General features: G+C 39.2%; 1 protein-coding gene and 1 long non-coding RNA gene across 26 annotated transcripts in view; one reads left to right on the top strand and one right to left on the bottom strand.

Moving 5' to 3' along the window:
- Positions 1-11,840, top strand: part of COL4A4 (collagen type IV alpha 4 chain) — a 72,159-nt gene that overhangs the window by 39,529 nt on the left and 20,790 nt on the right. The window contains exons 22-32 of the mRNA XM_026087006.1: positions 1,331-1,403; positions 2,712-2,818; positions 3,258-3,441; positions 4,252-4,320; positions 5,424-5,528; positions 6,060-6,278; positions 7,145-7,306; positions 7,996-8,166; positions 9,958-10,101; positions 10,764-10,871; positions 11,138-11,316. Coding sequence (XP_025942791.1) covers positions 1,331-1,403; positions 2,712-2,818; positions 3,258-3,441; positions 4,252-4,320; positions 5,424-5,528; positions 6,060-6,278; positions 7,145-7,306; positions 7,996-8,166; positions 9,958-10,101; positions 10,764-10,871; positions 11,138-11,316 — 1,521 coding nt within the window. The remainder of the gene's footprint in view (positions 1-1,330; positions 1,404-2,711; positions 2,819-3,257; positions 3,442-4,251; positions 4,321-5,423; positions 5,529-6,059; positions 6,279-7,144; positions 7,307-7,995; positions 8,167-9,957; positions 10,102-10,763; positions 10,872-11,137; positions 11,317-11,840) is intronic.
- LOC112976110 overlaps positions 1-11,840 on the bottom strand; it is a 74,988-nt gene that overhangs the window by 43,068 nt on the left and 20,080 nt on the right. For 21 of the 25 annotated variants that reach the window (XR_003256900.1, XR_003256903.1, XR_003256899.1 and 18 more), the window contains 4 exons: positions 11,411-11,608; positions 10,744-10,841; positions 6,364-6,617; positions 915-1,002 (listed from right to left, as the gene is read on the bottom strand). This is a non-coding gene — a long non-coding RNA (uncharacterized LOC112976110). Of the gene's footprint in view, positions 1-914; positions 1,003-6,363; positions 6,618-10,743; positions 10,842-11,410; positions 11,609-11,683; positions 11,830-11,840 lie in introns of all 25 variants that reach the window. The other 4 variants (XR_003256911.1, XR_003256909.1, XR_003256921.1 and 1 more) reach the window with 3 other exon arrangements.

The raw sequence follows: 11,840 nt of genomic DNA, 5'->3' as shown, positions 1-11,840 counted from the left end.
TTTTTTTTTTGATAGCAGAGCGCTTTTTAACATGTTTAGAGGAATGGCTTAAATTTTTCAAAACATTCACTTTCAAAAAAAAAACCTTTGTGAGATTGAAGGAAGGAGCTGGAGGGGTACTGTCATTCTAGTTCCATTGATTTCATTGTAAGCTTTCCATTTGTTTTTATTTTGCTTAAAACCCCATCTGAAAGTATGTTGAAAGTACGTTTTAGCCCTTCTGGTTCTGAAGGAATGCTTGAAGCCTTGTCCTGAACACTTAGGTACCTCTTAGATTACTTATGTAAAAAACAGGGACAAAGTTATCAGGTTGGAGAGAAATAATTCACTTTGATGCAGGAGTGCTGTGGTCTAATGCATTTCCTATCTATGTACTTTTTCCATTTTTTTGCTGTCTTCCCAAATATCTTATTTAGCTTTTGGAACATTAAAGCCTGGGCACTGCCAACTTGAAGATGTGGACATTTTAACAATTAGTCACTGCTAGTTTCAGATATACCACATTTTTCTCCTGCATATTTTATAATTGCTATGGTTTACAATCACTCTATAATTTCATTTTCTCCACCTATTTCTTGGTGAAAGATTTTGAATAACAGGAAACTGGCTAAATAATGCCCCAGTTTTCCAGCCTTGGTGGGCTTTTGATTCTGTGTAGGTTTCATAGGGAAAATGTATTTACCCAGGTGTACTTTTGCAAGATCACCCTCACTAATCACGATGCATAAAACAGACTCTGCTTGGGGAACTGAGAGCTAAGTCAATGTAAAAATACAGAGAAGTCCTTTTTTCCCCCCCTCTAATCCTGTCAAGTTGTAGATTCTTCTAACAATGCTAGGCACCAAACTAGATGTAGATCAGGTTTTATATTGGCAGCTTTGTGGGCTTTAACTAAGCAGATAAACATTACCTACCTACTGCCACGTTCACCGAGGGGAGGGCAGCCTCATTCAGCAGTTGTGATGCTCCAGTCACTTGCCTTAGTGGATTCTGGGTCACAGTCTGCAATGGGAAGAGTTTGTGAATTGTTTGTATCTTAATATTCTTGCATTTACAAGCTACAGCTGAACAAGGCCCAATTCTTTCCTGCATTACTTAATTTTATATAGTTGCATCTCTGCGTATTTGGCAGAGGTAGGCTGAAAAGACCAGGCTGCCTTCACACACGTCTTTATAGATGTCAAAAAAGATAGTGTTTCTTTTTTCACATATTACCTAAACTGGTCTAGCTTTAGAACCAATGTAAGATATAGATATTTAATTTCCATTGTTTATATTGATTCATTGCTTGAGAGTAACTGACACTTTTTTGTTGTTGTTCAATGGTAAGGGGACACCTGGTTCTGCTGGACAAGATGGTGAAAAAGGAGAGAAGGGTGATCCAGGGAGAACTGGAGTAAAAGGTAAGTCTGCATTTTATCATTAGCCTTTTTGTTTCCTAGGTAATGAGAGAACCGCATTCATGTACTCTTATTAAAACCRTTATTTGCCAAGTTACTGAAGTCCAGAAGTCCTGTTTATCCAGACTACTTTCTTGGTACCATCTCTTTCATCTTCTTCTTGCTCAACACAAGTTATGCTTTTTACTTTGAGACATGAAACAGGTTTAACAACTTGCTATTAATGGTAACAAATGACTTTTCGTATCATGAGTGATAATCAGAGTGATAATCAGGGTCCTATCGAGGCTGTATAGCTAAGACTAAACAGAACACAATTCTTGTCAAAGTATGAAGAAATATTATTGTACAGGAACACGCTTCCTGAAGTGCTATAAGCCAGTATCTCAGCTGTTACCTCCCCTTAAACCAACAACATTCTCCCTGGGAAAAATTCAAAATCTTAAGGGCCTTTCAAGTTCCTGCTCCTATTTCTAAAAATTACTCTTACCCAGGCATTGAAGAGAAACAGTAGGCCACCAGTTGCACAGCTGAAATTCTTGCAGTTAAACAGATCAAAGACCCTCCACAGATACGGTTATGATTTGCAAAAGCAAAAGAAACTGAAAACAACAAGTTACAGTAATCTGATGGCAAGGCTTAATTAGAAATGCTAAATTAATTAGTCAAAAAATAGTCTATCTTACTGTTCGTGAGGAGTTAGTTTAGCTTTGGATGCCTGTGTGTATTTACAGACATTGAAGCAGGGCAAAACATTTGCTGTTTGTTTGCAAAGGATTTCTTGACACAGCAAAATGAATCCTTGGGTATCCTGACCCAAAGATTTATTATGCTGTGTCAAGAATCCTTTATTTTCCTTTATGCAAAAATTATATTTTTTTGTGCGTGTGGAAGAGAAATCCACACGCACAAAAAAACCCCAAAACCTTTCAGGAACATTGGTGCAAATGGCTCCCATGGATCCCATGGCATGGCTATGTGCTGATTTCACTGAAATCAAGGATTAAAACTCTGACTGATTTCAATAGCAAAACGTTTTTACTCTCTGCAAATTAAATGAACAGAAGCTGCATTCTTGTGGTGCCTATAAACATGCCTTTTACAGAGAGACTGAGTTGTTCCATGAGGTGTCCAACTACATACTGCCTCCCTAAGCCCAAAAAGGAAAAAAAAGGAAATCTGAATTCAGGAAGTGAAAATTGTTGGTACAGATTCAGATGTAATGAATGGTTACCCAGCATTTACACGAGCAGAAAGAAATAAAAAAAAGCTGCTGTAAATATTGTATTTCATTTTTTAACTTGTTTTAAGGAATAAAAGGTGAAAGAGGTCCTAGTGGGGTTCCAGGGTTTCCAGGCCAAAGAGGTAACGATGGTAGAGATGGGGAACTAGGATTGCCTGGGGAAAAAGGAGCCAAGGTATGTTTGACTTTCAGTGAAATTTTTTTCATTTCATTTAATATCTTGTTTTACAAAAGGGCTAGCTACTTAAAGAAAAGTATAATTTTATTCCAAATTCCAAGCATATTAATTCATTTTATAGTTTTGTTGGTCAAACAAAAATCATAGTTATTAACCATTGAAAAATGATTCCCTTATAAATACTACTTTTCATTGTGGGATTCCTGGGTATAATTTCTGCATATACTGTGTCTATGTTATGGGATCAGGAAGACACAAACTCTGCCCTCTGTTCCTATTGCCTTTGAATATTTTAAACTGCTCATATCATCCATGCAGTCACTTAATTGTGGTACAGTGGTTTCCCCAGATACTTCTCTAACACAGCTTTTGATAACCAAGGAGAGGAAAGAAATTAGGTCTTGTTACTTCTTATCTACAATTTCTTTTCTTTTAGGGCGACTCTGGAGTACCGCTGCTGGGTGATAAAGGGTTCCCTGGGGTCCCAGGAAGTCCTGGGGTAAAAGGACAGGTGGGATTGCCTGGCTTGGGGTTTCCTGGCCCACCAGGAGTCAGAGGAGTCCCTGGAGACTTTGGTGATACTGGTAACGTTGGGCCACCTGGTCCAAAGGGTCAGAAAGGTAATTCTGAATATTTACATTAAGAGCTAGATCATGAAATGCTTATGGAACTGTAATGGATCATACCAAACATGTATTATATGCAGTGTTATTCATTCATTTACAGTGAAAAGCAATTATGGCAAGCTTAGTGGTCATGTGAAATATGTCCACCAAAAAGTAGAATGCTGTCTGCATTTAGCAGCACACACTGGTGAGAATATGAATCATTAGGGGCCTTGAACCTGCAAACTGCTACTTGCACATGGACAGAGTAATTACTTTCTGGAGTGAAGAGTATTCCTATATATAAGAATTTGCAGGGCAAGGCATTTTTGCCGAAGGAGCAGGAAGGACAACTCAAGTGCTTGAGGCTCAGTCTTTGTTTATAAATATTTCCTGTTTAAAAAAAAAATTCTACATTGGTATCAACATGAATAAACCAGAAATGTACACAGAATTGAGATTAAAATATCATTTCTCTCTTTCAACACAGACTATTGTAAAGACAAATTTATGCTGACACAAAGTAAAATTACAATCTTTGTCTTTACACAGCTGTATTACAACATCTCGATTCATTACCAATGAATACATAACATATATATAACATATATATAACATATATAAAATAAGCAGCAAGAAAAATGTGGTTTAAGATTCTCCACCAAACCTCCACTGAAAGCATAGTACGGAAATGACGATATGTATAAATAGTCCCTTCTCTTTACCTGTGCACGTGGTTAATTTCACAGAAATATTACAGTAAATGGTCAGACTCCATTTATTCACAAATAAAGTTGCCAGTTCCTTTTTCTCCTCTTGCTTCAGGTGAGACTGTCTGTATTACTCCACCATACCCTGGAAGTCCAGGCCCCCCAGGTTTTAAAGGTGCTCAAGGTATGTTTACTGAAGGGCAGATGGGGAAATTTTTTGTTTTTCTTAATTGAAATTGAGTTTTAATTGCTAACTAAAAAAAATAAGCTATCATAAAAATAAGTATACAGTACGCATTCTAGATTTTCAACAGATACATGTCTCAAAATGTAAAATTGCAAGTGCATACAATACTAATCTAATACAACCAAAGGCTTGACAGCTGCAGTTTGCATGATCAAAAGGTATGCGGGCTGCCTCCATAGAAATRATTACATGAAGGTAGCTGCATGAAACTGTCCTGCTTCAATTAAAATGCATGAGGGAGGCTGTAAAATAGGCAGATGGTTGGACTCGGACAGGACCTGGAATACTTACTCTGGGATACCAGGAAAGAAAGGAGTGTTAAGCAAAGATATGCTGCAAGTCTGTAATTTCTAGAATGATATTGTTCATGCAAAGTTATGATTGAACCCTAAGATCTGAACATTTATTACCCAGACTTCCCCCGTTCAAATTAATTTAAATTCAAAGAACTGAACCAGGAACTGGCCAAATGTTGCTTGTGATCACCTCCAAAACATCTGGAAWAATCTCATGAAAATACAGAGATGCTGATCAGAACAAATGAGGAGACTGGATTTTTGAGCTGTCACTTTAAGATGGTGTTACACAGCTCCCTGACATCAGTATTGCAGGCAGTAGCTAAATCTCATACAGAGATGAGAGAAGAGGRATTAGGGTACTGAGTTCATCTGCACCATTCTGGAATAAACATGTAGCACAGGTGTATATAAGAAATTGAGTTGACACCCATCATTCACAAGGTTAATATTGTTGATATCCTGTGRCATTAAAATGTCATAATGATTATTTTTACTGGTTTGCTCTGGAGATTTGCAGTCTGCTGTTTATGRATTAGAATACCAGTCCATTTAGAAATACAGCAACCATTCATTTGATTGCCAAAGTGGCAGCTTTTGCCCAGAATGTTAGAAACACATGAACCACCTGTCTTCAAAGTACCTGTATTTGCATATAAACCCTATACTGTGTAGCATGGGATAAAGATGCAATACTGTTTCCCAAGAGCTTTATTAGGTTGCGTATTCTCTTTCTGTTTCCAGGACAAAAGGGTTTAAAAGGACTCCCTGGTCGTCCTGGACCAAATGGCTTTGATGGGCAGAAAGGCCAGCCAGGCAGGCCGGGAGCAGGAATCCCTGGGCCAGAAGGTGAAATGTGCTTTTCTTAGTCGAAGAGACCTGCTGGTCAGGCTATAATACACACATACAGGGTAAGGTAGCTATCATGGTACATTAGAATGGGAAGTACATTTCAACTAAAGCTGATGGGTAGAGGAATCTTTACCAGTTTCCTTTCTTTCCTCCAGCAGGTACTGCAGTGACCTAAAATTCAGTGCAGTGGAGGMAATAAGTGCAGTGTATAAAAATTTGCACTGGAAATTGAGAATAATTAGTACCATTTTAGCAATAGATTGGACTGGACAAGGAATGACAGTACACAAGATAAATAGATGCTGCCCCAAACAAAATCAGTGTCAGTTCCCACAGGAATAATGTCTAACCTCCTTCATTCCTCATGTATCATTAGCTGTAAAGGAGAAATCTGAAATTTACTGTATTATGTCATTTTTCTTTGCAAAGTGATAATTTAGTTCTTGTTAAATTTGCATTACAGTGTTCAACACTTCTTAAAAACCCTCTGAATTATGCCCTATTTGAATTTCAAAATCATACTGACAGGCTTTCGAGGCAAAGCTGGTGATCCTGGTGATGAAGGTGAAAGAGGATCTACGGTTGATGGTAAAAATGGCCCTCCAGGTCCACCTGGCATAGATGGTCAGAAAGGTGTTCCAGGTGATACCACATATGGTCCTCCAGGAATCCCAGGCTATAGGGGACTGCCAGGACCACCTGGTGCTCAAGGAACAAGGGGTGATCCAGGCATTCCTGGGCTTCAAGGTATGAGCCAGTTTTTATAAAGCATTTCAATATGTTCAAAGAAGAAAGTCTGAGCAAGGTCAGTGCTGGTTCTGATGTAACTTACCCTTACATGGATCCATAATGCTGACTGTGAAGATACGCCATATTTTTACATTTGCATTTTTACAGCTGATCAGCCACTGTGGAAGGTCTGCACTGCAGGAGGAGGGGGATGCCTTTCCCCAATCCATGGAGTAACAATGCAGCTTCCTATTGTTACTACTGTTATTTGTCTCTTAGAGGCCATGTGTGATTAGGGTCTTATGCTCTGCTCCATACATATACATATGGTCCTTGCCTGAAATTTCTTACTCAAATCTGAAAAAGGAGGAGAGAACACTGAGGGAGAGACAGTTGAATTTGTTTGCCCAGAGTTATACAGTATAACCCCCAATCTGTGTCTCCACAGCACCACTTCCTTCCTGGTTCATAGCAGATATTCCTGTTTCCTTCCGTAGGCTCTCCTTTTGCCTCAACACACACATGCCCTTCTGTGCAGAGAACCCCTATAGAACTGAATCCAGCTCTCTGTAGCTGGTGCATACCTGTGAGCTCCTTCCATTCTGCTCTCCTACACATCAGAAGCAGCTAGTGTCTCATGCCATAAAGCCCCCCTCACCTGTAGGCGAGAGCTGAATTTGTATTTGTTCTATTAGAGAAGGGAGCTCTCCACAACAGCTAATTCTAAATTGCAGAAAAGCATCAGTTTTTGCAACTTGTGCAAAAACTAGAGGTTAAGTAAAATATTCCAATAACTGAACATGTCACTTCAGAATTACAGTTAGGAATTCTGAGGGATGGTGAGTAATGGAAGGGAAACTTTTTACAATATTTTTTGTTTCCAGGACAGCCCGGCACCCCAGGATTTCCAGGTGCCAAAGGTTTTAGAGGCTCAGAAGGTGATATAGGAGCACCAGGCTGTCCAGGCTTCCCTGGTCCACCATGTGTCATGGGCTTACCAGGGCCACCAGGACTCAGAGGTGTCATGGGCCTGCCAGGCCCTCAAGGTAGGCAACATCCATCAGGTTGCCTCACAACACTAAGCTTTGCATATCTTTTCTAACAAACTTAACCACATGTTTTTTGTGGCTAGCATGACAAACAGTTTCTATAGTTAGTATAGACAGTGGCCGCTCCTTAGTGGGGGATGTACATTATATTTTATACATTCCCTTTACTCAGGGAATGTATAATGTGCATCTCAGATTTTGCCCAACTTTCCTTCCCAGAAATACTGTTCTTTAACTGGCCAAATCACAATGTGTTTACTGTGGAATAATAAAAAGAAGAGTAAATTATCTCTTACACTGTTGTCCTGACTAACTTAACTTAGCTCCTGACATTAATCCTGAATTTTATCATCTTTATTCTTAAGCATAAGTGTGATTTAAGAAGATCTGGAAGAAATGTATATTGAAAGTACTTTTGAATTAAAAGTTAGGATTTTTCACAGGAAGCTTCCACTGATATTTCAATCATTATAAAAAACAAAATATTCCAGATGAAAATCTAGACAGAACCAAGATTCCTGTGCAGCATGGTGACAAAGCTTTTAAGTCATTTTGCCATGATTGATGATATTCAAGTTTATACCGAAATCCACCACTTTCTACTTTTTAAACACAATTGCTGAGCCTTTTTTCTTCATTTATGTACAACTTACATACATAGAATATAATAAACTGTTTTTTCTCAGGCTTACCAGGATTTAAAGGTCAGAGAGGAGACAGAGGCCTCGTAGGGCCACCTGGACTAAAAGGTTTCAAAGGCTCTCCTGGCTCACCAGGCCCCCCAGGTCCTCCAGGCTCCCGAGGAGTTCCAGGACTTCCCGGGGATAGGGGAGCACCTGGCTTCCCAGGCCAAACAGGTAGTTGAGCATCATGCGAACCACCACATCTGTAACCACTCTTGTAGGGGGAGCTCTTTCTGCTGCTGTTAAAGCTAAGAAATACTTTGCACTCTCTTTTCTTTCCAGCTTCTAGAATAAGGCTCTGCAGCAGGCGAAGGCAATAACAATAGCATCCTTTATTCTTTCTCTTATAGTAAAAGCATAGGAATGAAAGGAGTTTGAAGATTAAGGAACCACTGGGGCATCCTGAAATTTTGCTTGTTTTATAAGAGCTTGCTGATATATACTCATGTACTATTTCCTGACTATTTGTAATAGGTTGTTATTGTAATATGTTATAATAACAACAATATACTCGTTATTATATTTAGAGTATCTGCTTTACTAAGACAGTCTTTGATTGTATTCTGTGCCCAGGATATATGCTGATGAGTAAGGGGAGAAGTAGCTTCACATCATGTGTAATACTCTAGAATGTGAGAAATTGTGCAGCAAGTCCCTGCTTACGCTGGGTTAAGAGCTGCTGAAGTATGAAAGCAGCATTTAAACTGGGCATTTCCACAGGTTTTAGTCCAAAACTACATTTACCATTGACAGAAAAAACAGATCCAAAATTTGAGGTGCACTAAGGCTGTACTAACCTAGTTATCAGGGATACAGGTTAGAGGTGTGCTTGGATTTAACTAAGGCTAGATCCCACTGAGAATTAAAAAAAAGGAACAAAAAAGAAAAGCCCATCTTACTGTGCCAGTTATCTTCAGACACACTTTCCACAGTTTTTTTTTTCTGCAAAACAAGTTCTTGTGCAACCTTCCCATTATCTGGAAAGGAATCCTAGACTATTTCAATGCAAATAACTACAGCATAACAACAACACATGGGTGAGTAAGGACAGGAGGCGTAGTTGTGGGGACATTCACACCTAGATTAAATTGAGTGCTGGTTACCTGGCAGTAACTCTGAAATGAATACACATCCTAAGAGATGTTTAGTGAGGCACTAAAAATGTGTACATGTGCAAACAGCCAAATTCTTTTCCTTAAACTTTAAAATAAAGTTATTTGGTTTGAAACTAAGAATTGTATGAGATTTTAAATCCCAAAGGAAGGACATTTTCCAGAAAAATGAGAATAGGGGAAGGTGAAATGTCAACTGATAGGGCAGTTGTCCAAAGTCACCAGAACCATTTCATGCCCCATGTCAGCATAAAGCAGTATTAAAATATTTTGGGTACTCYGCTCTCTTTTTTGTGGAAAGATATGGCTGATGGGAATTGGAGGACATGACCTCTAAATAGAAGTCAGAGAGATCTAACTTTCCTCATGGTTGGCTGGTAGAGTGCCAAGGAGCTTTAGATACCACTTTTCATTACATCTAAGTACAACCTTGGTCCCAAATCATCACTGGCTTGTGAGCAAAAGTTCTGAGCAACTGTAGCAAAATCCTGTTTTTCTCTGTCAATCTGGACAATAGGAGTCATGATTTCTAGTAGCCACAAGCAAAATCATATAGTGGCTTAGATTATGTGTTGTATTTAAGGCATGTGTTGGGGATAACTGCTTTAGTAATAAGCATAGCCTAAATCTTGGGGCRGGGGAGGAGTGGAGGGGATGTTTGCTTCAAGCCACTCTGGATTTCTAGACAAGTTTGGACTTGGCATGAAGCCATGCTCTAATTACTGATTCTCTAGCTTTGCTGATTTCCTAAGGAGTCTTTCTAAACTCCCTACTTTTTGCTTTATACTCTTTCTTAGAGTATGACAGCAACAACATAGCAGACAACATGTAACAAACGATTTAATATTACCAGGAAGCAAAGGGATTCGAGGACCTCAAGGATTCCCAGGACTCCCAGGAACACAAGGGCCAATGGGAGTCTCTGGTTTAAAAGGTGAAGAAGGAGAAATGGGTCTGCCTGGGCCTGGTGGACAATGTGGGGATTTAGGAATAAAAGGTATGTAAAAAMCAGCTTCACTCTGTAGTTTCATTACTACTGTGTTTGGTATATATTTACATTTTCTGCTTGTTACAACAGTATATTCTCTTCCACTTCCAGATATACCAAATCCAGTTCTCTCACTTTCAAATACATAATGAAAACTCACTAAAGAAAAATTAATTCCACTCAGATCAATAGATGCATTTACTGCTGTAGATCAAACATAAAGTAGGATCACCAGTTCAAACAAAACTTGAACTTTGTCCTATACACATCTGAAACTTCAGATTTTTCACGTTTCCTATATTATCTGCGTTCACTCTATGTAAAATGTACAGAAAATAACTTCTTTCAGTATTAATGTGGAAAAGAGAATAACCATTTTGAAGGTCTAGTCATTCAAAATCACAGACCGCATGGTGGACAGTACAATTGCCCTTTTTCATATTCCAGCCAAGCAGGGAACAATTCTGATTTAACATGGGCTCAGTTACTACTGATTTAAATAAAAAGCAAGAGAAGAGAAAAAAAATGGTGTCAGCAGTGAGCCTGCTGAAACAACTAGTATCTGCATCAATACCTGAAGACTTTCTCTGTGAGGGAAGCCTTCACTAAAATTACTTTTCAGGACATTTTAGTCACSAAGGATTTACTTACATTCCATGTTTGGTTCAAAGGTGAAAGAGGACCTCCAGGAGACAGTGGCTGCGTTACCATTCGGCTTGAGAAAGGACAAAAGGGGGAACCAGGGTTTCCTGGTGAGAATGGATTTAGAGGTGAAAGAGGTAAGTCCATAAAATAAAGCTGTGCACAGGCACACATTCATCTGATTTGGTAAAAATGGCTGGTGTTTTTCACAGGTTTGTACTCACAGTTGCAGTAACATCTAGCTACCTCATTGCATTTATAGATTCTTAAGCTATATGAGCAGATCAGGTTTTTTGAGCAGTTACCAAGGAAATTAAAAAGTGTGAATGCACAGCCATACTCAAAATCAGTGTCAAATAACAGCTTGAGTAAATTGGTCATCTTGTTCTGCAATTAATTTCAGGTGAAAAAGGCAGTGCTGGTTCCAGAGGCATCCCAGGATTTCCAGGAAAAAATGGTCTCCCGGGACTGCCAGGTGACCATGGTGACACCGGACTGATGGGGTTTCCAGGATCACRGGGTTTTCCAGGACCAAAAGGCTTTAAAGGAATTACGGGTTTTCAAGGACAACCAGGTGACCAGGTAAATTGAAAGTGACAATAGAATGTCCTAGACTTTGCAGTTACATCTCTCCTGATCCAAGAAATATGATACAGGGTACTTATATTGTACTTACCCATTAGACCTTCCTCCTGAGAAGAGAGCCTCAATCTCTTATGAAAAGTCAGTTCCTTAATTCAACACTTCCATGCCTGGAATTCATTTTAGTGAAGGAACTGTAGTCAATGTCAATGAAGAGCCTCTTGCCTCTCTCCTAGATGCATGTTGTGATCTTGTTATATTGCCACTTGGTGGAACTCCAGGCTACATTTCACTATTTAGGAAAAAAAATGGATGCACAATCAAGCCTTTAACATTATTCTAAAGAGCAGATTGACAAGTTACTTACTGCACAGATCATGAGATAGCAGCAGCACCAGGCTGAAGTTTGTATGGCTGCTTCTTGTCTCACTAGAGAGCAGTCAKTCAAGCCACTGGCTCAGGGTCCTCTGTGCCCATACTGAAAACTTGTACTGAACAGAACCCAGGCAGGCACTATTGCTCAA

This window comes from Apteryx rowi, unplaced genomic scaffold, assembly GCF_003343035.1.
Source record: "Apteryx rowi isolate R43461 unplaced genomic scaffold, aptRow1 scaffold_70, whole genome shotgun sequence".
NCBI lineage: Eukaryota > Metazoa > Chordata > Aves > Apterygiformes > Apterygidae > Apteryx > Apteryx rowi.
The sequence above is the reverse complement of the archived record's forward strand: the minus strand, read 5'-3'. Positions and strand labels throughout refer to the sequence as shown.